This window comes from Schistocerca americana, chromosome 7 (genome assembly GCF_021461395.2).
Source record: "Schistocerca americana isolate TAMUIC-IGC-003095 chromosome 7, iqSchAmer2.1, whole genome shotgun sequence".
NCBI lineage: Eukaryota > Metazoa > Arthropoda > Insecta > Orthoptera > Acrididae > Schistocerca > Schistocerca americana.
The window spans coordinates 443,390,448-443,415,858 of record NC_060125.1 but is presented as its reverse complement, the minus strand read 5'-3'; the positions used below and the strand labels follow the sequence as shown (position 1 = coordinate 443,415,858).

At 40.9% G+C, this 25,411-nt stretch overlaps 1 protein-coding gene across 1 annotated transcript in view; it reads left to right on the top strand.

Annotated features, from left to right (window-relative positions):
- LOC124622666 overlaps positions 1–25,411 on the top strand; it is a 122,917-nt gene that overhangs the window by 72,532 nt on the left and 24,974 nt on the right. Inside the window, exon 6 of the mRNA XM_047148460.1 lies at positions 1,323–1,530. Within this exon, the coding sequence (XP_047004416.1) occupies positions 1,323–1,530 (208 nt within the window). The remainder of the gene's footprint in view (positions 1–1,322; positions 1,531–25,411) is intronic.

The window sequence follows — 25,411 nt, the reverse complement described above, 5'->3', positions numbered from 1 at the left end:
AGTTGTAACATACTGTCATATCAGGTATAATTTAATAATCAACTGTCCTATAACCAAGGAAGAACTATTTCATGGGTCATGTGTGTCATTTGTGTGTGTGTGTGTGTGTGTGTGTGTGTGTGTGTGTGTGTGTGTGTGTGTGTGTTCTACTTCAGAAGGAGGTCTTTTGGCCCAAAGCTTAAATGTTTAGCAGTCTTTCTGTTGTGCATGTCGACGACTCCATGTCTCCTCTATAGGGCAAGTAGTGATCAATCTTTTTCATAATATTGAAGAACTATTTCACATTTTGTGTAAGTTCGTATTGTGGACCGAAAAATTTCTGTTAAAATTGAGAAAATGACATCACCTGAAAGGGTTTAGAGAGAACAAAATAAAGTTTCTTCCAGAGATCCTCATTTAAGTTCCCTGAGCAATTGTTTTACACTTTCATGCTATGTGTGCTACACTGATCTTTCACCATCCTAGCAGCGTATCTCTCAATTTGTTTGATGTTTGTGTATTGTATGTCTGTTTGATGTGAGCTCAAAATGCCGGAGCAGTACTGTAAAATATATCACACTAGACTCTTGTTTGTGTATTCCTTTGCAGGCTTTCCACCAGAGTTCTTCAAACACATCCAAGTCTTTCATTCTCCTCTACTACCGATGCCATGTGTTCTTTCCATTCAATGTAGCTTCATAATATTATTCTTAAACATTTTAACAGTGTGATGGGCTCCAGAAGTTTATGCTTATCTTGAAATGAGAGATTACATGGTTCTTTCTTTTTGTTGTGATCTTTAGCTTATTATGGTCATTATTCCAGTTTCATTTATAATAATTTTGATTCTATCAAAGCTAGACATATTCATTCTCAGGGAGTCTCCGTGATCATTGCTTGTGCAAAACTGTTCAAATTCAGTCTCCAAATGGCTTTCCTTTATTTTCACATGGTCATTTGTGCCAGCTGTCTGTCTTCAGATCTATTACAAACAATTTTTTAAATAACAATTTGTTCAGATTAAAAATGGTTTAAGATTTACGATTAGAATGCTTCAAAATACTTCTATAGAACTATTTCTTAAGAATTTTGAAGCTTTCTGAACAGAAATCTTACCATTTGTACTTTGAACCAATTGTAATTTAAAAAATTGTTTGTAATAGATGTGAAAATGGACAGAAGGCCTGAATCCATTCATCTGGAAATAAAGGAAAGCAATCTGGAGACTGAATTTGGACAGTATTGCAATTTTCTTTCTGTTTAGTTTTCTTTATTATTGCACTTTAAATTTAGCAATATCTGTTTTTGTTCAACAAAATACAAGATACACTTCACGTTTACAGCTGTCATAGGTGTGCGGCAGAGAAATGCTGTTGCAGTTTATTTGAACAATGCCTGCAGACATGATTTGAATCTTGTGCAACTTCATACATATAAAATTTGTGAGAATGAGAGACCATTATCAGGCTTGGACCTTGATACTTCTAAACCAGGGCACTTTTGTAGCTCTCACAGTGACAGGACAATAAAAGTCTGGGATCCTACACGCAGGTAAATGGCTGATATATTATTGATATACAGAGGTCATAATTTCTAATTTAAGTTATATTCATTTTATCACAGACCTTATTATATTTGACTTTGTTGTTGTTATTCCAACAATAAGCATAAATTTTCAAATGTGACATCACTGATTTGGCATACCTGAGCCAGTTGTTGTAGGATCACATAATATTCAGTTGGAGAGGAAACAGTCCTTTCCTGCAGTCAGCTATCTTTTTCTTCAAAAATTTACTAATCTGCCTGCATTTCCCTAATAAAACAGCTTTCTGTCCTTGGTTAATGACCTCTTAAACCATTAATTATGTAGAGGGATCCAGAAAAAAGCAGACTTTCTTTGATAGTCAATATTAATGGAACAAAGTGACATAACATTACAATTCTGGCATGGGGGGAAGGTTATTTTATGTGTTCAAAGTGGCCCCTATTAGCAGTCAAACAATATCTTGGTGGGTTGGTCTCTCACTATCCTTTAAACAATCTGTCCATCTACCTGGTAGGTTTCAAGTTGTCTCCCCTTCACTTTGGGATGGTAGATACTGGTTTAGCTGACAAAAGAACCGTTTATGAAAATTTGACTAAATACCTATCACACAAAGAATAGTAGCTGAAAGTTAGTGAAACTATTGAGCATTTGGAATTCTTGCACGAGTCATTTGAAAAAAAAAAAGTCAATAATTTCCTTCTAGTTGTTTTATTGTTTTTAAAACTAGGAAAATGTCTGTCAAGTCCTTATTTAATTTCCCAATATCAGTTATGCAATGTTACTGAGTGCTTCTATACTTGCAGTATTTGTAATGTCAGCCAATCAGATTACCACAAATAATTTAGACTAGAAATCTCATAATACCAAAAATAAATAAAATTTAATGAAAACAAAATGTGTTTCCTTTCCACAAAATAAATTACTAATAAATTTAAAACTCAGCTCCTCTTCTGGCTGCCTTTTACAAAATGAAGCTCACTCTGACATAAGTCACAAATTCCTCTATTGCGTAACAACTTTCTGATGCATACCTTTATATAGTTTTAATAAAATATCACATTCTCACTTTACGTACGAGTATGTCGTGTATCCACACTCTGTCTGTCCAAAACACTAACACAATGATAACATGATGAAATAAGAATTTCCAAAACCACTTTTTATTAAGTCAGAAATCTGTGATAATGAAACTATAGATTAATACCTTATAATACCTAACTTAGTTTGACCATGCCAGCATGGTTATAACGTATTTTAGGTAAAATTTATATCTCCAAAAGTGTTGAAGTAACTGATGTGAAACTTTAACAGTATGGTTGTGTTAACCATAGAATTTTGGTATACTGAGTGTGAAAAAGATCGATTCATATTTAATAGTGCTTCACATTCATAGAGAGTATGTCTAATGTATTGCACGCAGCATTAAGAAAGTAGACAGCTCGCTCGGCCCAGTAGCCAGCGTTAGCTGTGCCGGTGGCAGAACCAGATCTACGCTTTCAACGCAAGATGACAAGTTGTATAATGTGCTACATTATACATCTCCTATGAACCAAAAACTACTTTCAAGTACATTATTGGTCATATTATGCCAAAATTATTACCACGACATAATTTTAACTAAACCAACAAAACCACTTACCCATGGATACTTTACAAAATTTTGAATGCCAACCAAGGAGCTCATTGAAAAATGAAAATTTGCCAAAGATTTAACTCGGTTATAGTAATACATCAGTTTTTTATGGCTTGGACTTGATAGCAATACATTGGAATTATTTACAAAAATTGTTACAAAAATATGTTTTCTACAAAATTCAAATTTTTTAAATTCTTTTTAACAAAATTAATACCCATTTGACAAAAAATATTATAATTGAAAACTTTGCTTTTTCAAACTTCAATCACCTTAAGACTTTACTTTTCCATTTTCGTTGTAAAAAGAAATTTTGTAGTGATGAAACCTTTGGTGAGCATTCGTATGAAGACTTTTTGAACAATACATAATCTTCGCTATGTAGAGGTACTATGGAGGGCATCTCTCTTTTATCTAAGTACACTTTCTCACAGACTTCTCAAAAAAGTGCTATTTTTGGCATCCTTGACTCATTCAACAATAATATGAGAGGGGGAACCATTTCCTATCTTATACCTCTTTTTATTTTTGTGCAGTTGTGAGCATCTACATAAAAAATGATATATTTTCAGCACATACTTATCAATGAGACAGTGTGGGAACTTCTTTTCACATTTAGTCTTACACCAGTTTCACACCTGGGTATAATCATTACTTTGCTTCCTGCAAAGTAGAATGTTATACATTTTTCTTCCGAAATGTACACTGTTTGTTTGTCATAATCAGTACATTTACAAAGACAATTTTTTGGATTTCCTTGTCTTTACATGTCTAGTGATAACATTACTCCACTAAAGTACTATTCTGCATAAATTCTTCTTCAGAAAAAAGTGAGCTACCCTTTACTAATCAAAAGTAAAATGGTACTCTAACTGTCCGTATCCTTGCCCAATATTCCAAAACAGTAGTCATTAGAAGGCACTTCAGACTCAAATTCACTAAGCAAGTTACTGCTGAAAACATCTCTCTAACTATAAATCTTTCCAACTTTACTCTCAAATGCTAGTAAACACATTTCTCAACTTTTAGAAAATCTTTACATATTAATGGTAACACCTACTGTTTCATAGCTTTACATAGTATATACAAACACACAATCAATGAAAAGTTACTGAAAGCATTTACAATGACTGCCTTACAATAACTGCCTAACAATAACTGCCTCAGTTTGTTGTTGTCATGAAATACACAACCTGTTCACCATCATCTCTGTATGTAACCTCTTGACTTTGTACATTGGAGGCTTTGTACATTGGCAATCATAACAGCATGGTCTCTGTTCTGAAAATTTTACATGAACAGGTAGAAGCACATTTCATCACGCTTTCATTTTATTTAATCTTATTCTACCAAACTTTTACATACTCTCCTATCCACTACTTAGTATTTTAGTTAAGCTTTTAGTACTGAAATTTGCTCAAAAATAGTTTGTCAGTAACCATATCTCCTACAAAACACTATGTACACTATATACACAAGATAGGGAATAAAGAACAGATGATAGCAAAAGCTCTGAATCAAGAAGAGGTCGGTTGACAGTATGAAAACGAAAAGGAAATAGTATTGCCAACAACTCAGGATGCCTAGTGTTCTTCAAATACCTGATTTCACAAAGAATGCGCGTCCCCTGAGGCCTTTTAGTTACTACTGCCGACATCATCTTCTTGTATTTACTTCTTTAGGTCAATAACTTCCCTTTCTTCATATTGATTGTACCCCACGATATCCTCTCTTTTTCCTGCAGCAACATATGGGTGCATCACATTTCTCTTCTGTCGGATATCACTTTCTTTCTGCAAACGGGACTCTTCAAGTGCTCTCCATCTACGATTATGACAACTTCGTTATTCCCAAAATTGACCTTCCTTTTGTATTTTTTCAAGAAATTTGTCCTAACCAGCACTTCCACACTTAACCCAAAAATTATCAGGAATTTGTGGTACCGTTACTCACCCTGAACCTGTACAGGTAACATGATCTCATGAGTTACTGCTTTCTTACTTTTACCTGTGGGTACTACAGTGTTTATTCTGGAGACAGGCAAATAACTATTTATTTCCAATTAGGAATAGCATCTACAAAATTTTTTGACACTACACATACATCTGAACCACTATCAAGTAAGCAATGAACATTTTCACCAAAAACTGCAACTCCATTATCAGCTGTCCTAAAGATTCTTCAACAGTTTCAGGATCTGATTCTTCCAATAAATCGTGCACTACATCACGTCTGTCGAATCCTATACCTGCTGCGGAAATAACACACATATATATTGGGTCATCTTCCTCTTTAATTGGGGCGGCTTTAATTAATCTGTCTACTAGTGACAAGTTAAAACATTTCTCCAAAAATTCACCTTCTCTAATCCTCTCAGATTCTGCAACACTTCCTTCTATGTTGTCAGAATTTTCGAAATAACCCCCAGCTTCATCTACTTCTGTAGCTGCACCACTATCTAGTGAGCTTTCTTCCATTCTACTTGCAGTCCCTGACCAATTTATAAGACGCATTACAGTTTTTAAGCAAATTTTGATTTATGTCTAATGATTTTTTTTTTCTTTTCTAATACATAAATTGTGATAAAATGATTGTGTGTAGTCTACTTCATACCTAAGGTGATGTAACAAATAAATAAAATGTAATATTTCTTGAAAATATTTTATTTCAATAATTACAACAAAAATTAAAATATTGTGAAAGTGAAAACATTACTTTTAATGTCTTGTTGACCCACCTTTTGCAGCTATGAGAGTCTTAATATAATGTGGCATGCTTTCGATGCAGGACTGTACTGTGTACTACATTTGTGGATGATGATGCCACACGTGGATGATGTCCTGCATTTGTGGATGATGATACCACACGTGGATGATGTCCTGCATTTGTGGATGATGATACCACACGTGGATGATCTTCTCTAAGAGCTGTTTTTCTGTTGTGATTACATCTTTTGCCACCTCCCTCTTCATTAGTTCCCATACGTTTTGTATGAGGTTCATGTCGGGACTATTACCTGACCACTCTAACAGAAGGATATTTTGTTCCTTCAGAAAGGATTTGACTGACTTGGCTGTGTGATAGGGAGCTCCATCCTGCACAAAAATAAATGGTTCCCCATTAGGGAACCATTCTCTATACTGTGGTATTAACTGTTTTTCCAGAACTTCCTTGTACTGGTCTTGGCTCCTTATGCCTTTAACCACGTAAAGACATCCTGTACCCTTGCCACAGATGACAGACCATATCATCACCTTAGTTGCGTGTTTTACAGTCTGAGTAATACAGTCGGGATGAAATTTTTCTCATGTTCGACAGCGCACGTACTGAGATTTGTTAGTTAAAATTTCAAACATTCTTTCATTACTGAGGAATTCCTGTAAAAATCAAGGAACATAATTAATATACTACAAATAAATGTTTGTAGGTTATATCATATCATAAATATAATTTTGAAGTCCACATCCTTATCACACCACTGTTTAGCCCACTTCAGACACTTTGCTTTCATTGTGGCTGTTAACTTTGGTTTTCTGGATGGTCAACAGGCCTTGAAATCAATATCCTTCAACTTTCTGCAAACAGTGCTTTCAGATGCATTCACATTAGCCTCTTCCAGTTGAGATTTTATCTGTTTTGTTGTTGCAAATGTGTTTTCTGGGCAATTCTTTTGAGAAATCTGTCTGACCTTGGAGTGAAAATTTGTTTTCTTCCACATTTATTCTTCCTTCTGGGGCTCAGTTCTCCACCTGAATCAATTTTTTTCTTTACGAGCCTCACGCTAGCTTCTGACATTTCCAACCTTCGAACGAGGGATGTGACCTCAGCTTTTTTACGTGGTGAAATGTACCCTCTTTTATCCATTTTTAAAGGTCACAGTTAGTAATATCTGGCTGTTAAACAATCAGTTGTGATGTCGATATTACGAAATTGATAATTAAAGTGAACAGAGTATTATACCAGTTACACGCAAGAATGCCACTGAACAGGTCCTTTCCCTTACACTGTACTTGGCACGTTGATACCTACAATTAGTCAAGAATCCAGTGTCACATAGCAACAATAGATACAAAAGTCAACAATGTAAGAAGTGCCGTGAACAACTGTCATAAATTTTCCGATTAATCACATTAAATATACTACTTAACATGTAATTGTTACAAATAAAATTAAAATGTGTAGTGCATCTAATAATTTGGCCAGGGACATCTGAAACTGCTCTATCACTATTAGACAGACTCTCCTCTATTCTACCTGAAACTTCATCTGTGGGTATATCTTCTTCCTCTGCTACACTTTCCCCACATACCATGCTTTCTTCCACATCCCTAAAGGATCCTCTTTAGCATTGCAGCGCTCAGTTAGACTAAGATCCAACTCCACAATCTCATCAGGTAACTCTGGTCCCTTGCTAAACATGTTCCTAGATTGACGATTTTCATTTAATCTTTCGTAAAATTCTGCCATGTTTCCCTGAGAAGTAAATATTTTCACTTCCTCTCTTTCCTCCAGTAGGTTTATAGTACCTGCACCACTACTGTGTTGTTGTGTTTGTTACTGGCTTACAGAGGGCTTTGCTAGCAGATTTAACCTGCCCTTTGGCAGTCTGCAAATGCTAGCACCCTAACAGATTGCTGTTAGTTTTCCTCGTTGCCTATTCTGCCATTAACTGTAGCATTCCATTCATTTGGCTGTCTGAAATGCTGTTCAGCCTTCTCAGTTGACTGCTGAATTTGATAACTGTCATTTCTGTTCCTGTCATAATTTCTGTATTTAGCAAAAACCCCTCAGCCTCTGGACTTTCCTCTGTGATAGACCATTTCACACCTATTCTGTTTACGTGCACCTCATTTTGCCTAGTAGGAGCCCTATAATCTTTGTTATTATTTTCCTCTTCTTTCAAAAGACTTTCTACTCTTTCCAAGTAACCAGTGAACTTGTTAATGTCCTCTCTGGGTGCAGAAATTATTTATTTTGCCAGTACAAAGGCAACTTGTTTTCTAAACCCATTATAATTTGTTCTGTTTCTATCTTGGCAGTCATGTAAGGCAAAGTAGTTACCAACTTCCGTACAAACCTCTTAATAGTGTCTTTCTTTGGGTTAAACTTTTCACCTGACCAAAAGCTGTCTAATACTTCCATCTGTTTTCTTTTCCCCCAGTATTCCTCAAAGAAAGCCTCTTTAAAACTTTCCCTGCTGTCATAATTGGCTACGACTAAATTCCCCCAAACACGAGCTTCTCCCATAAGATTAGCTACAACAAAGTGTATTTTCTGTTTGTCATTACATGACCCAAGCAACACATCCTTATAATTAGTCCAGAGCTCTTTGGAATGCACACTCTTATTGGGCTTAAAAAAAGCAATTTCAGATGATTCTGCAACACTATTTATTATTACATGACTACTACTGTTAGTATTTTTCTGTTCTACATTTGTTAGTCTAATGTCATTCTCTTGCAGGTCACCATTTACTGCTATACTAAATTCTGACAAGTTAGTTTCTAAATCAGTTATTCTTGCACACACATGCCCTATGAACAGTTTACATTTGTCACTTCCCTCCTTAATTTTACCATCCAGAATTTTATGGTCCTAATTACACTGTTTTTCCATATGATTTACTTGGGCCTGTACTCTATTCAAGTCAGCACTTAACTGTTCACCTTGCTGTTTACTACCTTCAGCAACTTGTTTCATATGTGGGGTTAGCTCACCTTTTACTGTTACAATACCATTCTTACATTCTTGTTTACATGGAAAATGTGTCCTTTCATGCTGTCGTTAAGCTGTGATATCTCATTTTTTTACAGAATCACTTAAGCCTGAAATTCTGTGATCCATTTCTTCCTGAATTTACCAAGCGAGGTGGCACAGTGATTAGCACACGGGACTCACATTCAGGAGGGTGACGGTTCAAACCCGTGTCTGGCTGTCGTGATTTAGGTTTTCCGTGATTTCCCTAAATTGCTTCAGGCAAATGCTGGGATAGTTTCTGTGAAAGGGCAGAACCGACTTCCTTCCTAATCCTTCCATAATCTGATGGGACCGGTGACCTCACTGTTTGGTCCCCTCCCCCAAATCAACCAACCAACCAATCCTGCTGAATATCCTCTTTAAAATTTTTCACTTTATTATCAAACTGTTCTGACTGTTTTGTAAACACCTGACTAATTTAAAAAACAAATCCACTTATTTTACTGTCCACATCTGACCCAAGTTCATTAACTTTTGTGTTCATTTCATTGACCAGTCCATTTATTTTACTATTCATTTCATTACTTAATCCATTTATTTCTGATCTCACTCCATTCATAATACTACTGCTACTACCAACCATCTGTTTCATATGTTTTGGAACATGGTTGCAATGCTAACTTTCTGCTCACCAGCCTCCAAGGCAAGTTCAGTGACAGTAAATGGTACTAATTTAACATTAGGCACAGGCATCTGTTCCCTACTTGTTTCTTGAATAGGAGTTCTTATAATTTTCTCATCAACTTCAAAACTTGGCGTCCTTTTCATTTCCTTCACAAGATCTGGTGCCAACGTAACATTCAGCTTTCACTGCATTTTGTTCATTAATTGACCTATAAGTGTCAGATATTGAATTTGGATAATTACTGTCATTAATATGAGACACATCGAAGCTAAAATTTCCTTTTATATTATCATCAGCGTGTACTGAATCATCAAAATTTACACCCTCCTTCCTTTCACTTATTACAGGCATATCACTTTTCTCCATTTTGACAAGTTTCTTTCCTCACTCACACACCAAATGAAGCAAAACACTACTTAGCTTTTTCTCCATGTTGCCAACATGGCGAGATGCTACTGCGAGTCTACCCGCCAAAGGCTCTGACCTAGTTTCTGGGACCCCACAGCACCATCCACAGCTGCTAACTACTCCTGCTGCTGATCTGCTACTGCTCGCTGCTCTCAACTGCTCCCATTGGCATTCCTGTAGTTCTCTGATCTTTTTGCCTGCTGTGTCCTGTCCCTCCATTAATACTGTTCATGGTATCTGTACTGTATTTAAGTCCTCCTCCTATCGCCTCAGTTCAAAAGTTTATCTGGACACGCATGGGTCTTTCAAGCACAGGATTTACACTGCTGCTTTTGCAGTTCATTTGACACTGAACTTTGCATTTCCCTGAGTGCTATATGCACTTTTCCCGAGCACTAAATGCACCAAATGTGGATGGGCAGGTTGGTCTCTCAATGTCCTTTAAACAATATGTCTACCTACCTGGTTAGGCTACAAGTTGTCTGCCCCTTCACTCTGCAATGGTAGGTTCTGTTTAACCAACAAAAACAGCGTTGATGAAAATTTGACTAAATACCGACCATGCAAAAGCCACATAACTCCAGTCCTTGGGTAGTATTTGACAGTTAATTAAACTATTGAGCGTTTGGGATTCTTGCATGAGTCATTTGAAAAAAATGTCAAAAATTTAATTTTGTTGCTTTATTGTCTTTAAAACAAGGAAAATGGCTATCAAGTCCACATTTAATATCCCAAGCTAAATTGTGCAATGTTACTGACTGTCTCAGAAACAGGTTCACACCCAAAAGCAGCCAGAAGATATTTAGTCCGGCCTGATACTTTAAACGTCTTTAACAGTCACTGACCCACGCCTACTTGGGAGCCATTCTCTCGTTCAGTAAGCTTCCAGTAAAGAAGTGCTCATCATAATGTCTCATTATATGCACATGGAGTTTATGGACGACATGAAGTATTCACACATGAATATATCCTTAAATAAACCACTCACAAGTTTACTTCATTCACTGCTGCACTGTCATCTGCTAGAAAACACACACCAAGATCTCGTGAGAAAACATTAGACTACAATACTGCACAAAATTGCAATGAAATGTCAGTTTGTTCCAAAGATACTAACTATCAAACTGTGTCTTCATTTTTCTGTGCCCTTCTGTATAAGGCACTGTTAATAATGCTATTTATTAAGTACGAATAGTGTCATTATATGTTCTAAATTAACAATTTACAAACATTTCATCCCAGCAGATGATGTTTTTATCCCCCCCCCCCCCCCCCAAATCCCCACCTGCCCCCAAAAAGAAGGTGGAGGGGGGGGGGGGGGAGGAAGAGGAGGAAGAAGAAGAAGAAGAAGAAAAGCATGTTTATAATGTGGAGGAGTGTCTTTTTCAATAATCCAAGGGTAATGACCAGTTTTTGGTGTATTAAATTTGCTAATTGGTTACATTTACTCAAGCACATTCTCAGGCAGCTGGTGATTATATTTGCTGTTCAGACACCTGCTGACCTGCCTTTCTTGCATCTGTCAGTCACTCATGTCTGGAGTGTCCATTTGGCAGTTTAGTGTCCTTACCATTTGTTCCTAAATTGACATAAGAAACTCCTCACTCTCAGAGTAAAATAGATCATCCATAAGCCACAGTAAGGAAACAGCCTAGTCAGCATAGGATTTTCTGTAGAATATGGAGGAACTTCCCTATGTGAATTCTTTTCTTCCCTTGTTGTTTACTTTAGGTCAGCCAGTAGTTCAGCTTCACATTGTTGTGTGTGTGTGTGTGTGTGTGTGTGTGTGTGTGTGTGTGTGTGTGTGTGTATATATAAAAACAAAGATGATGTGACTTACCAAATGAAAGTGCTGGCAGGTCGACAGACACACAAACATACACACAAAATTCAAGCTTTCGCGACGAACTGTTGCCTCATAGGGAAGGAGGGAGGGAGGGGGAGGGACGAGGGGATGTGGGTTTTAAGGGAGAGGGTGGGGAGTCGTTCCAGTCCCGGGAGTGGAGGGACTTACATTGGGGGGAAAAAAGGACGGGTATGCACTCGCGCACACACACACATATCCATCCACACATATACAGACACACAGACATATTTAAAGACAAAGAGTTTGGGCGGAGATGTCAGTCGAGGCGGAAGTGCAGAGGCAAAGATGATGCTGAATGACAGGTGAGGTATGAGCGGCAGCAACTTGAAATTAGCGGAGATTGAGGCCTGGTGGGTAACGGGAAGAGAGGATATATTGAAGAGCAAGTTCCCATCTCCGGAGTTCGGATAGGTTGGTGTTGGTGGGAAGTATCCAGATAACCCGTATGGTGTAACACTGTGCCAAGATGTGCTGGCCGTGCACCAAGGCATGTTTAGCCACAGGGTAATCCTCATTACCAACAAACACTGTCTGCCTGTGTCCATTCATGCGAATGGACAGTTTGTTGCTGGTCATTCCCACATAGAATGCATCACAGTGTAGGCAGGTCAGTTGGTAAATCACGTGGGTGCTTTCACATGTGGCTCTGCCGTTGATCGTTTACGCCTTCCGGGTTACAGGACTGGAGTAGGTGGTGGTGGGAGGGTGCATGGGACAGGTTTTACACCGGGAGCGGTTACAAGGATAGGAGCCAGAGGGTAGGTAAGGTAGTTTGGGGATTTCATAGGGATGAACTAACAGGTTATGAAGGTTAGGTGGACGGCGGAAAGACACTCTTGGTGGAGTGGGGAGGATTTCATGAAGGATGGATCTCATTTCAGGGCAGGATTTGAGGAAGTCGTATCCCTGCTGGAGAGCCACATTCAGAGTCTGGTCCAGTCCCGGAAAGTATCCTGTCACAAGTGGGGCACTTTTGTGGTTCTTCTGTGGGGGATTCTGGGTTTGAGGGGATGAGGAAGTGGCTCTGGTTATTTGCTTCTGTACCAGGTCGGGAGGGTAGTTTCGGGATGCGAAAGCTGTTGTCAGGTTGTTGGTGTAATGGTTCAGGGATTCCGGACTGGAGCAGATTCATTTGCCACGAAGACCTAGGCTGTAGGGAAGGGACCGTTTGATGTGGAATGGGTGGCAGCTGTCATAATGGAGGTACTGTTGCTTGTTGGTGGGTTTGATGTGGACGGACGTGTGAAGCTGGCCATTGGACAGGGGGATGTCAACGTCAAGGAAAGTGGCATGGGATTTGGAGTAGGACCAGGTGAATCTGATGGAACCAAAGGAGTTGAGGTTGGAGAGGAAATTCTGGAGTTGTTCTTCACTGTGAGTCCAGATCATGAAGATGTCATCAATAAATCTGTACCAAACTTTGGGTTGGCAGGCCTGGGTAACCAAGAAGGCTTCCTCTAAGCGACCCATGAATAGGTTGGCGTACGAGGGGGCCATCCTGGTACCCATGGCTGTTCCCTTTAATTGTTGGTATGTCTGGCCTTCAAAAGTGAAGAAGTTGTGGGTCAGGATGAAGCTGGCTAAGGTGATGAGGAAAGAGGTTTTAGGTAGGGTGGCAGGTGATCGGCGTGAAAGGAAATGCTCCATTGCAGAGAGGCCCTGGACGTGTGGAATATTTGTGTATAAGGAAGTGGCATCAATGGTTACAAGGATGGTTTCCGGGGGTAACAGATTGGTTAAGGATTCCAGGCATTCGAGAAAGTGGTTGGTGTCTTTGATGAAGGATGGGAGACTGCATGTAATGGGTTGAAGGTGTTGATCTACGTAGGCAGAGATACGTTCTGTGGGGGCTTGGTAACCAGCTACAATGGGGCGGCCGGGATGATTGGGTTTGTGGATTTTAGGAAGAAGGTAGAAGTTAGGGGTGCGGTGTGTCGGTGGGGTCAGGAGGTTGATGGAGTCAGGTGAAAGGTTTTGCAGGGGGCCTAAGGTTCTGAGGATTCCTTGAAGCTCCGCCTGGACATCGGGAATGGGGTTACCTTGGCAAACTTTGTATGTGGTGTTGTCTGAAAGCTGACGCAGTCCCTCAGCCACATACTCACGACGATCAAGTACCACGGTCGTGGAACCCTTGTCCGCCGGAAGAATGACGATGGATCGGTCAGCTTTCAGATCACGGATATCCGGGGCTTCAGCAGTGGTGATGTTGGGAGTAGGCTTAAGGTTTTTTAAGAAGGATTGAGATGCAAGGCTGGAAGTCAGAAATTCCTGGAAGGTTTGGAGAGGGTGATTTTGAGGAAGAGGAGGTGGGTCCCACTGCGACGGAGGACGGAACTGTTCCAGGCAGGGTTCAATTTGGATGGTGTCTTGGGGAGTTGGATCATTAGGAGTAGGATTAGGATCATTTTTCTTCGTGGCAAAGTGATATTTCCAGCAGAGAGTACGAGTGTAGGACAGTAAATCTTTGACGAGGGCTGTTTGGTTGAATCTGGGAGTGGGGCTGAAGGCGAGGCCTTTGGATAGGACAGAGGTTTCGTATTGGGAGAGAGGTTTGGAGGAAAGGTTAACTACTGAATTAGGGTGTTGTGGTTCCAGATTGTGTTGATTGGAATTTTGAGGTTTTGGAGGGAGTGGAGCTGGAAGTGGGAGATTGAGTAGATGGGAGAGACTGGGTTTGTGTGCAATGAGAGGAGGTCGAGGATTGCTGGAAAGGTTGTGAAGGGTGAGTGAGTTGCCTTTCCGGAGGTGGGAAACCAGGAGATTGGATAGTTTTTTGAGGTGGAGGGTGGCATGCTGTTCTGATTTACGGTTGGCCTATAGGAGGATGCTCTGAACAGCCCCACTTTTATTAAGGATAGGAGTTGACGGGTGTGTTCATTGGCTGAGTTGATGTGTAGGTGAAGGATTAGGTGGGTGAGGGCAATGGATTGTTCAGTTTGGAACTGGTATAGGGACTGATGGAAAGAAGGGTTGCAGCCAGAGATGGAAACTTTAAGTGTGAGGCCTTTGGGGGTAATGCCAAATGTCGGACAAGCCTGAGAAAATAGAATATGGGAGCGTAATCTGGCTAGGGCGAAAGCATGTTTGCGGAGGGAATGTAAATAAAACTTAATGGGGTCGTTGTGGGGGTGTTGTGAGGGTGACATGGTATTAGAGGGTGGAAAGTGTAACATGAGGCTGAAATGAAAATGAAAATAAAAATATATGGGGAGAGATAAAGGTGTGCTGGAAAGTAACTGGAGATCTGGTGTGAAAAAAGGCGAAAAGATGTTGGTTACAGCTGGGCTATGTTGGACTTAGGTTGGTAGACAACGACGTGCACAAAGGTTAGGTGGTTGTGTTCCCGCCAAAACACGTTAAAGGACGGAGAAATTCGGGAAAATTTCGAAAAAACTGCGTGTAATATATTAAAAGGAGTGGTTTTGTGGTGGCAGATTATGAAAATGAGGCTAACAATTGTCTGACGAAGAAATAATGACGTTAAAACCTGTGGGAAGCGGCTAAAAATTATCAGTGATGTGGGAAAAACGGAAATGGAAATAAAGCGAAAGTTATTAGAACCAGCCGAAATGGTTGTTTAAAAGGTGAAAGGAACTGTTTGTGAACTAGAAATGGTGGATTTTATAGTGGCGGTAGTGTTGAAAGCGGCAAAAAAAATTTTTTTGGTTATGGTTTGCAAGTGGGTTACGTATTATTGAGTATATATAGGCGGGATAAAATTGTATAGCAGATTACGGTAAAAAGGGGTTGGTGAATACAAGGTGAAACTACTGGCAAAAACAGAAAGAGAAAATAAGATGACAGAAAAGATTTCGAAATGCAACAGTGACAATAACAAACATAATTGTTGGGTTCAAATTAATGATATCAATATAATAGAGGGAAACATTCCACGTGGGAAAAATATATCTAAAAACGAAGATGATGTGACTTACCGAACGAAAGTGCTGGCAGGTCGATAGACACACAAACAAACACAAACATACACACAAAATTCTAGCTTTCGCAACAAACGGTTGCTTCGTCAGGAAAGAGGGAAGGAGAGGGAAAGATGAGAGGATGTGGGTTTTAAGGGAGAGGGTAAGGAGTCATTCCAATCCCGGGAGCGGAAAGACTTACCTTAGGGGGAAAAAAGGACAGGTATACACTCGCACACACACACACATATCCATCCACACATATACAGACACAAGCAGACATATTTAAAGACAAAGAGTTTGGGCAGAGATGTCAGTCGAGGCGGAAGTGCAGAGGCAAAGATGATGTTGAATGACAGGTGAGGTATGTGTGGCGGCAACTTGAAATTAGCGGAGATTGAGGCCTGGTGGGTAACGGGAAGAGAGGATATATTGAAGAGCAAGTTCCCATCTCCGGAGTTCGGATAGGTTGGTGTTGGTGGGAAGTATCCAGATAACCCGTACGGTGTAACACTGTGCCAAGATGTGCTGGGCGTGCACCAAGGCATGTTTAGCCACAGGGTGATCCTCATTACCAACAAACACTGTCTGCCTGTGTCCATTCATGCGAATGGACAGTTTGTTGCTGGTCATTCCCACATAGAATGCATCACAGTGTAGGCAGGTCAGTTGGTAAATCACGTGGGTGCTTTCACATGTGGCTCTGCCTTTGATCGTGTACGCTCCCGTATTCTATTTTCTCAGGCTTGCCTGACATTTGGCATTACCCCCAAAGGCCTCACACTTAAAGTTCCCATCTCTGGCTGCAACCCTTCTTTCCATCAGTCCCTATACCAGTTCCAAACTGAACAATCCATTGCCCTCACCCACCTAATCCTTCACCTGCACATCAACTCAGCCAATGGACACACCCGTCAACTCCTATCCTCAATAAAAGTCCTTAATCTTTCCTCTCCCACATCCACACCGGCTGTTCAGAGCATCCTCCTACAGGCCAACCGTAAATCAGAACAGCATGCCACCCTCCACCTCAAAAAACTATCCAATCTCCTGGTTTCCCACCTCCGGAAAGGCAACTCACTCACCCTTCACAACCAGTCTCTCCCATGTACTCAATCTCCCACTTCCAGCTCCACTCCCTCCAAAACCTCAAAATTCCAATCAACACAATCTGGAACCACAACACCCTAATTCAGTAGTTAACCTTTCCTCCAAACCTCTCTCCCAATACGAAACCTCTGTCCTATCCAAAGGCCGCACCTTCAGCCCCACTCCCAGATTCAACCAAACAGCCCTCGTCAAAGATTTACTGTCCTACACTCGTACTCTCTGCTGGAAATATCACTTTGCCACGAAGAAAAATGATCCTAATCCTACTCCTAATGATCCAACTCCCCAAGACACCATCCAAATTGAACCCTGCCTGGAACAGTTCCGTCCTCCGTCGCAGTGGGACCCACCTCCTCTTCCTCAAAATCACCCTCTCCAAACCTTCCAGGAATTTCTGACTTCCAGCCTTGCATAACAATCCTTCTTAAAAAACCTTAAGCCTACTCCCAACATCACCACTGCTGAAGCCCCGGATATACGTGATCTGAAGGCTGACCGATCCATTGTCATTCTTCCGGCGGACAAGGGTTCCACGACCGTGGTACTTGATCGTCGGGAATATGTGGCTGAGGGACTGCGTCAGCTTTCAGACAACACCACATACAAAGTTTGCCAAGGTAACCCCATTCCCGATGGCCAGGCGGAGCTTCAAGGAATCCTCAGAACCTTAGGCCCCCTGCAAAACCTTTCACCTGACTCCATCAACCTCCTGACCCCACCGACACACCGCACCCCTACCTTCTACCTTCTTCCTAAAATCCACAAACCCAATCATCCCGGCCGCCCCATTGTAGCTGGTTACCAAGCCCCCACAGAACGTATCTCTGCCTACGTAGATCAACACCTTCAACCCATTACATGAGTCTTCCATCCTTCATCAAAGACACCAACCACTTTCTCGAACGCCTGGAATCCTTACCCAATGTGTTACCCCCAGAAACCATCCTTGTAACCATTGATGCCACTTCCTTATACACAAATATTCCACATGTCCAGGGCCTCGCTGCGATGGAGCATTTCCTTTCACGCCGATCACCTGCCACCCTACCTAAAACCTCTTTCCTCATCACCTTAGCCAGCTTCATCCTGACTCACAACTTCTTCACTTTTGAAGGCCAGACATACCAACAATTAAAGGGAACAGCCGTAGGTACCAGGATGGCCCACTCATACGCCAACCTATTCATGGGTCACTTAGAGGAAGCCTTCTTGGTTACCCAGGCCTGCCAACCCAAAGTTTGGTACAGATTTATTGATGACATCTTCATGATCTGGACTCACAGTGAAGAACAACTCCAGAATTTCCTCTCCAACCTCAACTCCTTTGGTTCCATCAGATTCACCTGGTCCTACTCCAAATCCCATGCCACTTTCCTTGACGTTGACCTCCACCTGTCCAATGGCCAGCTTCACACGTCCGTCCACATCAAACCCACCAACAAGCAACAGTACTGCCATTATGACAGCTGCCACCCATTCCACATCAAACGGTCCCTTCCCTACAGCCTAGGTCTTCGTGGCAAACGAATCTGCTTCAGTCCGGAATCCCTGAACCATTACACCAACAACCTGACAACAGCTTTCGCATCCTGAAACTACCCTCCCGACCTGGTACAGAAGCGAATAACCAGAGCCACTTCCTCATCCCCTCAAACCCAGAATCCCCCACAGAAGAACCACAAAAGTGCCCCACTTGTGACAGGATGCTTTCCGGGACTGGACCAGACTCTGAATGTGGCTCTCCAGCAGGGATACGACTTCCTCAAATCCTGCCCTGAAATGAGATCCATCCTTCATGAAATCCTCCCCACTCCACCAAGAGTGTCTTTCCGCCATCCACCTAACCTTCATAACCTGTTAGTTCATCCCTATGAAATCCCCAAACCACCTTACCTACCCTCTGGCTCCTATCCTTGTAACCGCCCCCGGTGTAAAACCTGTCCCATGCACCCTCCCACCACCACCTACTCCAGTCCTGTAACCCGGAAGGTGTACACGATCAAAGGCAGAGCCACATGTGAAAGCACCCACGTGATTTACCAACTGACCTGCCTACACTGTGATGCATTCTATGTGGGAATGACCAGCAACAAACTGTCCATTCGCATGAATGGACACAGGCAGACAGTGTTTGTTGGTAATGAGGATTACCCTGTGGCTAAACATGCCTTGGTGCACGGCCAGCACATCTTGGCACAGTGTTACACCGTACGGGTTATCTGGATACTTCCCAGCAACACCAACCTATCCGAACTCCAGAGATGGGAACTTGCTCTTCAATATATCCTCTCTTCCCGTTACCCACCAGGCCTCAACCTCCGCTAATTTCAAGTTCCGCCGCTCATACCTCACCTGTCATTCAACATCATCTTTGCCTCTGCACTTCCGCCTCGACTGACATCTCTGCCCAAACTCTTTGTCTTTAAATATGTCTGCTTGTGTCTGTATATGTGTGGACGGATGTGTGTGTGTGTGTGGGAGTGTATACCCGTCCTTTTTTCCCCCTAAGGTAACTCTTTCCGCTCCCGGGATTGGAATGACTCCTTACCCTCTCCCTTAAAACCCACATCCTTTTGTCTTTCCCTCTCCTTCCCTCTTTCCTGATGAGGCAACAGTTTGTTGTGAAAGCTTGAATTTTGTGTGTATGTTTGTGTTTGTGTGTCTTTCGACCTGCCAGCGCTTTCGCATTTGGACCTCCAATCAACTGTTGTTTATTGAACTGTCCAGCCAAATCAATGTCAATAGCTTTCAAACTGCGATGCACAGGAAAGCTTATCAGAGTGTTGCGCAACCAACCGGACGTTAATTAATCTGCAACACGGGCCTAGTAATACTAGGGCCCGTGTTGCCCGGATTTGAATGCGCGCCACGATTTGAGTCACGCGCCACAGGCTACCCAGCCAAAAGATGATGTGACTTACCATCCGAAAGCGCTGACAGGTCGATAGAAACACAAACAGACACATACATACACACAAAATTCAAGCTTTCGCAACAAACTGTTGCCTCATCAGGAAAGAGGGAAGGAGAGGGAAAGACGAAAGGAAGTGGGTTTCTATCGACCTGCCAGCGCTTTCGGATGGTAAGTCACATCACTACAGTTAAATGAATACCCCTAGCTGCATACAGGCATTGATATAAGTCAATGGGGACATTTGAAAATGTGTGCCCCGACCAGGACTCGGACCCGGGATCTCCTGCTTACATGGCAGACACACTATGCATCTGAGCCACCAAGGACGCAGAGAATAGTGGGACCGCTGGGGCTTATCTCTGGCACACCTCCTGTGAGACCCACATTCCCAACCTGTTGTCCTGCACGATATTCATAGTTCCCGTGCCTATTATACTCATTACCCTTAAGAGTTTGGGCACTGTTTGTGCGTCTGCACATTTTCAACTGTCCTCATTGACTTATATCAATGCCTGTATGCAGCTAGGGGTATTCATTTCATTGTAATTTCGTTACAAAGATATTCAGCACGCAGCCCCGGATCTATGATATTTCGGAACTGGGGCAAAAACTTTATGTTTTATGTTAGGAAATAGTTTCACATTTCATTCATATGTGCAAGTTTCTCAAGCATGAGACTGAAAAGTGGTAGCATGAAGTTTTTATATAAATTTGGAATCATCATCATTCTTTCATATAATTTATGTGATGTCCCCGTTTCTTCTCCTTCCTTGTTCTAACAAACAATCTTGTCATCACTAATTCTGTAACTGTTCTGCCATTGTCAAAACTCATTCTCTGGTTAACTTCACAAGCCCTGCCAGAATTGCCAGTTTAGTTATCCCACATTTATTATCCATTTAGGTGTCATTACATGTTCATACAATACGTTTTCCATGCTATTCCGAGAGTAGAACTTAAGTGGCTGCTAACTGCGGACTATACAACTGGCCCTTAGTAGTATAACCTTTGGGCAAAAAATTCCTGTCAAAATTTCATTCTTTTTGGTACACCAAGAAGATAATACGTAATCTTTCTTACATGTTAGTCGTTTATTTTCACTCTGGTAGTCTGAGCGTGTGTATTTTACTAATAGTTATAACAACACTGATCATTCACACACCTAATTAACCACATAAACAAACAGCGATTTGCATTCATCCATTCAGTTTTATTCGTCTCAGCTCACATAGTCCCATCCCCTTCTGTCTGTGAGAAAGAATTTTATTTATAGATGCGATGGGGATTCCTCTGGCAGAGACATCATGTACACTACTCACGCATTCAAAAATCAACCTATGATTTGTTCAGAAATCAACTTAGAATGCATTCAGAATTGTTCAAAACCCAACTCGGATTCATTTCAAAATCATGTGAATAATGGATAGACCAACATGCACTGGATGCTAGGTGCTTTGAGAAACAAGGTTTCTTTCTTCAAGAATATAAATTTGGCACCCTCTGAAATTGCTGCTCGAGGCAGAGACCCCAGTTTCTCCCCCGCCCCAATCCAGGCCTGTCAGTACCCCTCTATAATCTTCCCGTTGTGACAAATAGCCTTTCAACTAGAGTTTAAATGCAGGCAATAGATCTAATAGATCTATGTCACTAGCATTATTCTCGTTCAGACTAGATAATTACCAAGCAAGGTGGTGCAGTGGTCATCACACTGGACTCATATTTGGGAAGCCGATGGTTCAAAACCCACATCCAGCCATACTGATTTAGGTTTTCCATGATTTCCCTAAATCAATTCAGGCAAGTGCTGGAATGGTTCCTTTGAGAGGGCACAGCCTTCCCTAATCCAATGGAACCAATGACCTCGCTGTTTGGTCCCTTCCCGCAAATCATCCAACCAACTAGATAATTATTAATTTACTATTCATATATTTGCTCTTGTCAGACTGGAAATTTCATTATTGAACAAAAACGGCAAAGCAAAACCCTGCATTCTAGTCCAGATGGGCCAATTAGGGCCAACTGACTGATCGCCATGTCATCGTCTGCCAATGGTGTCATTCAGATGCGGAATGGAGGGGCATACTGCTCTCTCGGATGTTGTCTGTTTTCTTGACCTTCAAACCACTACATCTCACTTGATTAGCTCCTTACTAGGCTGAGTGCACCTAGTTCCAGTCTTCCCACCAAGGAAAAAATCCCTGGCAGTACCAGGAACCTGACCTGTGTCCTATGCATAGCAGCCAGATAAGCTGACCTTTGAGCTATGGAGATGTACTTGATTGCACACTGCACTACTGAAGATGTGTTGGTATCCAGACGAGATGTGCACTTCCCATATAACAACTGTACTCTATAGTTACTCTCAGTAGGAGGCATTTTAATTATGCAAAGTATTGGAATGAAATCACAACTAAGGCTTCAAATTTAAAATGACCTTGACAAGTCAATACTGACCAAACAGTCTGTGAGGCAGATTAAAGAAATTTGTAGATCAGTGTGAAAATTGTTTTGTAACAAACAGATATATAAACAAAGGAGAGGGAAAGAGAGAGAGAGAGAGAGACAGACAGAAGTGTAGAATGAATTTGTTTTATCACATAATTGTTTTTTGACAAACTCGAAGATCCATCAGTATTTTCTTTAGGCACACTGAAAGAAGCATCATGTCACAAGAAATGTCAGAGATATCAGAAATTGATCTATAAAACCATTTGGATTTTGCTTATCTACAAGTTGATATGTTATAGTTTTGTTATATGCAGCCTTTGTTTATACTCATGATGAGAAAGTGATGATTTTGACTTGCATTTTCCATCTTTACAATTTTATGTTTCATTTCATTTTGTGTTACATCATTTTCACCAACATGTGCAACAGACTCTTATTGCAGACACTTATTGCCATAGCTATTTTGCGCCCTAAAACCGTAATCCTATTCCATAGGAACAAAGTTCAGCTTCCCATCCATCCATCAAGAACTATCCTTTCCATGGTTTACCATATCTAAATTACTTAAGGCAAATGCTGGGGGTGGTTCCTTTGAAACTAACACAGTTGATTTCCTTCCCTGTCCAACCCATAGGTTGGATTGAACACATAGTGCTTCCTTCACAGGGCATGGTCCTCTTGAAAATGGTATACTCTTGCCTTCCCCCAGCATTTGAATTCTCTTACACAGCCCTTTGTAGGACTCATACAGTTTTCCATGGATTCCAAAAAACAGTGCAAATTGGCATTTTTCATACAATCAGATCATTGTTAGAGCTGAAATGAGTGATGAATTTGGTCCTACGGAACTTGATGTGTAAATAAATAAATAAATACTCCGACCAATTGAAGATTGCACTCAGGAGTTTTGCATTTGTAGTCCACTTGTCCTCCATCTCTAATGGCCTCATCATTGATGGGTTGTTAAACTCTAATCATCCTTCATTTCCAAGTGGCCTAACTTACTTTGGGGCATTTAAAATTATGAGTGCCATTCGTATGTTGTGTTATGCGAATACAGTGTTGATTACGTTTCAGTCATAATTGTTTCTGTTTTTAATTCTAAACAATAACCCCTTTTCTGTTATTTTCCTGCAGCTATTGTTGTTGTGATCTTCAGTCCAAAGACTACTTTGATGGAACTCTCCATGCTACTCTATCATATGCAAACCTTTCCATCTCCGAATAACTACTGCAACCCATACCCATTGGAACTGGATTACTATACTCGTCTCTTGGTCTCCCTCTGCAATTTTTAAACTTCCCTCCTGTACTAAAGTGATGATTCCTTGCTATCTCTCAATGTGTCCTATTAATTAGTTCCTTGTTTTAGTCAAGTTATACCATAAATTTCTTTTTTCCCCAATTCTATTCAGCACTTCCTCATTAGTTGCATGACCTACTCATCTAATCTTTAGCTGTTATTCTGTTGTTTTCTGAACTGCTTATTGTCCACATTTTACTGCTGTGTAAGGCTATACTCCAGACAAATGCCTTCAGAAAAAGATTTCTTAACATTTAAGGCTATATTCAAGGTAACAAATTTCTCTTCTTTAGAAACTTTTTCTCGTGATTCTCATTCTACATTTTATGTCCTCTCTATTTCTATCATCATACATTGTTTGGCTGCTCAAATAACAAAACTCATCTACTACTTTTATTGCCTCATTTCCTGATCTAATTCCTCAGCATCGTCTAATTTAATTTGACTACATTGCATTTCCCTTGTTTTTGTTAATGTTCTTCTTATATCCATAATGTAGGAAAAGATAGATTTCTACTTACTGTAAAGAAGACATGTTAAGTTACAGGCAGACACAATTAAAAGACAAAAGCTTGCCATTTTAGCACGAGCTGCTGGAATTGGTGGTCATGTGTGCATGAGGTGTGCTTGCTTGTGTTTGTGAATGCTGAGTGTTCCTCATTTGCTGAAGAAGGCTATAGCTGAAAGCTTTGTGTAAGTGTCTTTTAATTCTTTCTGTCTGTCTCCAACATAACATGTCTTCTTTACAGTAAGTGGCAATCTGTCTTTTCCTATGTTGTCAATACTCCTACATGGCATTTCCATTATTTCATCTTATATCCTCCTTTCAAGACAAGGGCCATTCTGTGCAACTGCACCTCTAAATTCTTTGCTGTTTCTGATGGAATTGTAATGTTACCAACAAACTGAAAGGTTTTTGTTTCTTGTGAATAAATACCAGCCAGGTGGTGGTGTCTTCAAACTGCGACATTCGACAAGTGACGTACTCGTCATCTTCTGGCGAAGTGCCAAGACTTTGCGGTCGCCGGTCCCTTTATACCTGTGGTGTGCTCCCCACCACCTGGCCACGTGAGGCTGGATCCAGGAGAGCCAATGGGAGGGGTGTAGGAGGAAGCGGGTGCAGCGTTCGTGTCTCCGTCAGAGAATTCTGGTTGCGTCTCGTGAGCTGGATGGTTCTTGGTGCATTCATAGCATATTGTGGCTAAAGCTGGATTCCAGGCCACACTTGGTTGATAACCTTCATCCCTGTTCACAAGATTCTCGTGGACCCATATTTCTATTGATTCTTTAATGATGCTGTCCCAATAGCTCCCGGCTTGGCACAGCACCCTGGTGTTCTTGAAATCAAAGGTGTGGGTTTCTTTGATACTATGTTCAGCTATAGCAGATTTATCTGTCTGTCCAAGTCGGACGTGTCTGGTGTGTTCCTCGCACCTTTTTGAGATGCAGCGCTGCTTTTGTCCAATGTGCTGTACACCACATTCGCAGGCAATGCTATATATGCCAGATGTGTTGAGTTTGAGTGGGTCTTTAGCTGAGCCCAGCATCTCTTTTGTCTTCAGTGGTGGTTGGAAGACAGTATTTATGTTCGATTTTCTCAGTAGACTCCAGAGTTTGGCTGACAGAGGCCCCAAATATGGCAGAAAAAGGCAAGTCTCTTCTTATCTTCCTTTTCCTCTTCCCAAAATTTGTCAGCCTGTCTTCTCTTGAAGGCCTTACCAATCTGTGTTTCACTGTACCCATTTTTCTGAACGCCAAAACTAGTTTGGGATAATAAAGAAATAAACAAATAACAAGGTGTTTTGCATCAAGGCGGACTCAATTTCTGATATTATTGTTTTTCTGAAATACCTCTCTTAGGTTGTGTATGTTATAACGTCAAGTTTAACAAATATATTTCAGAA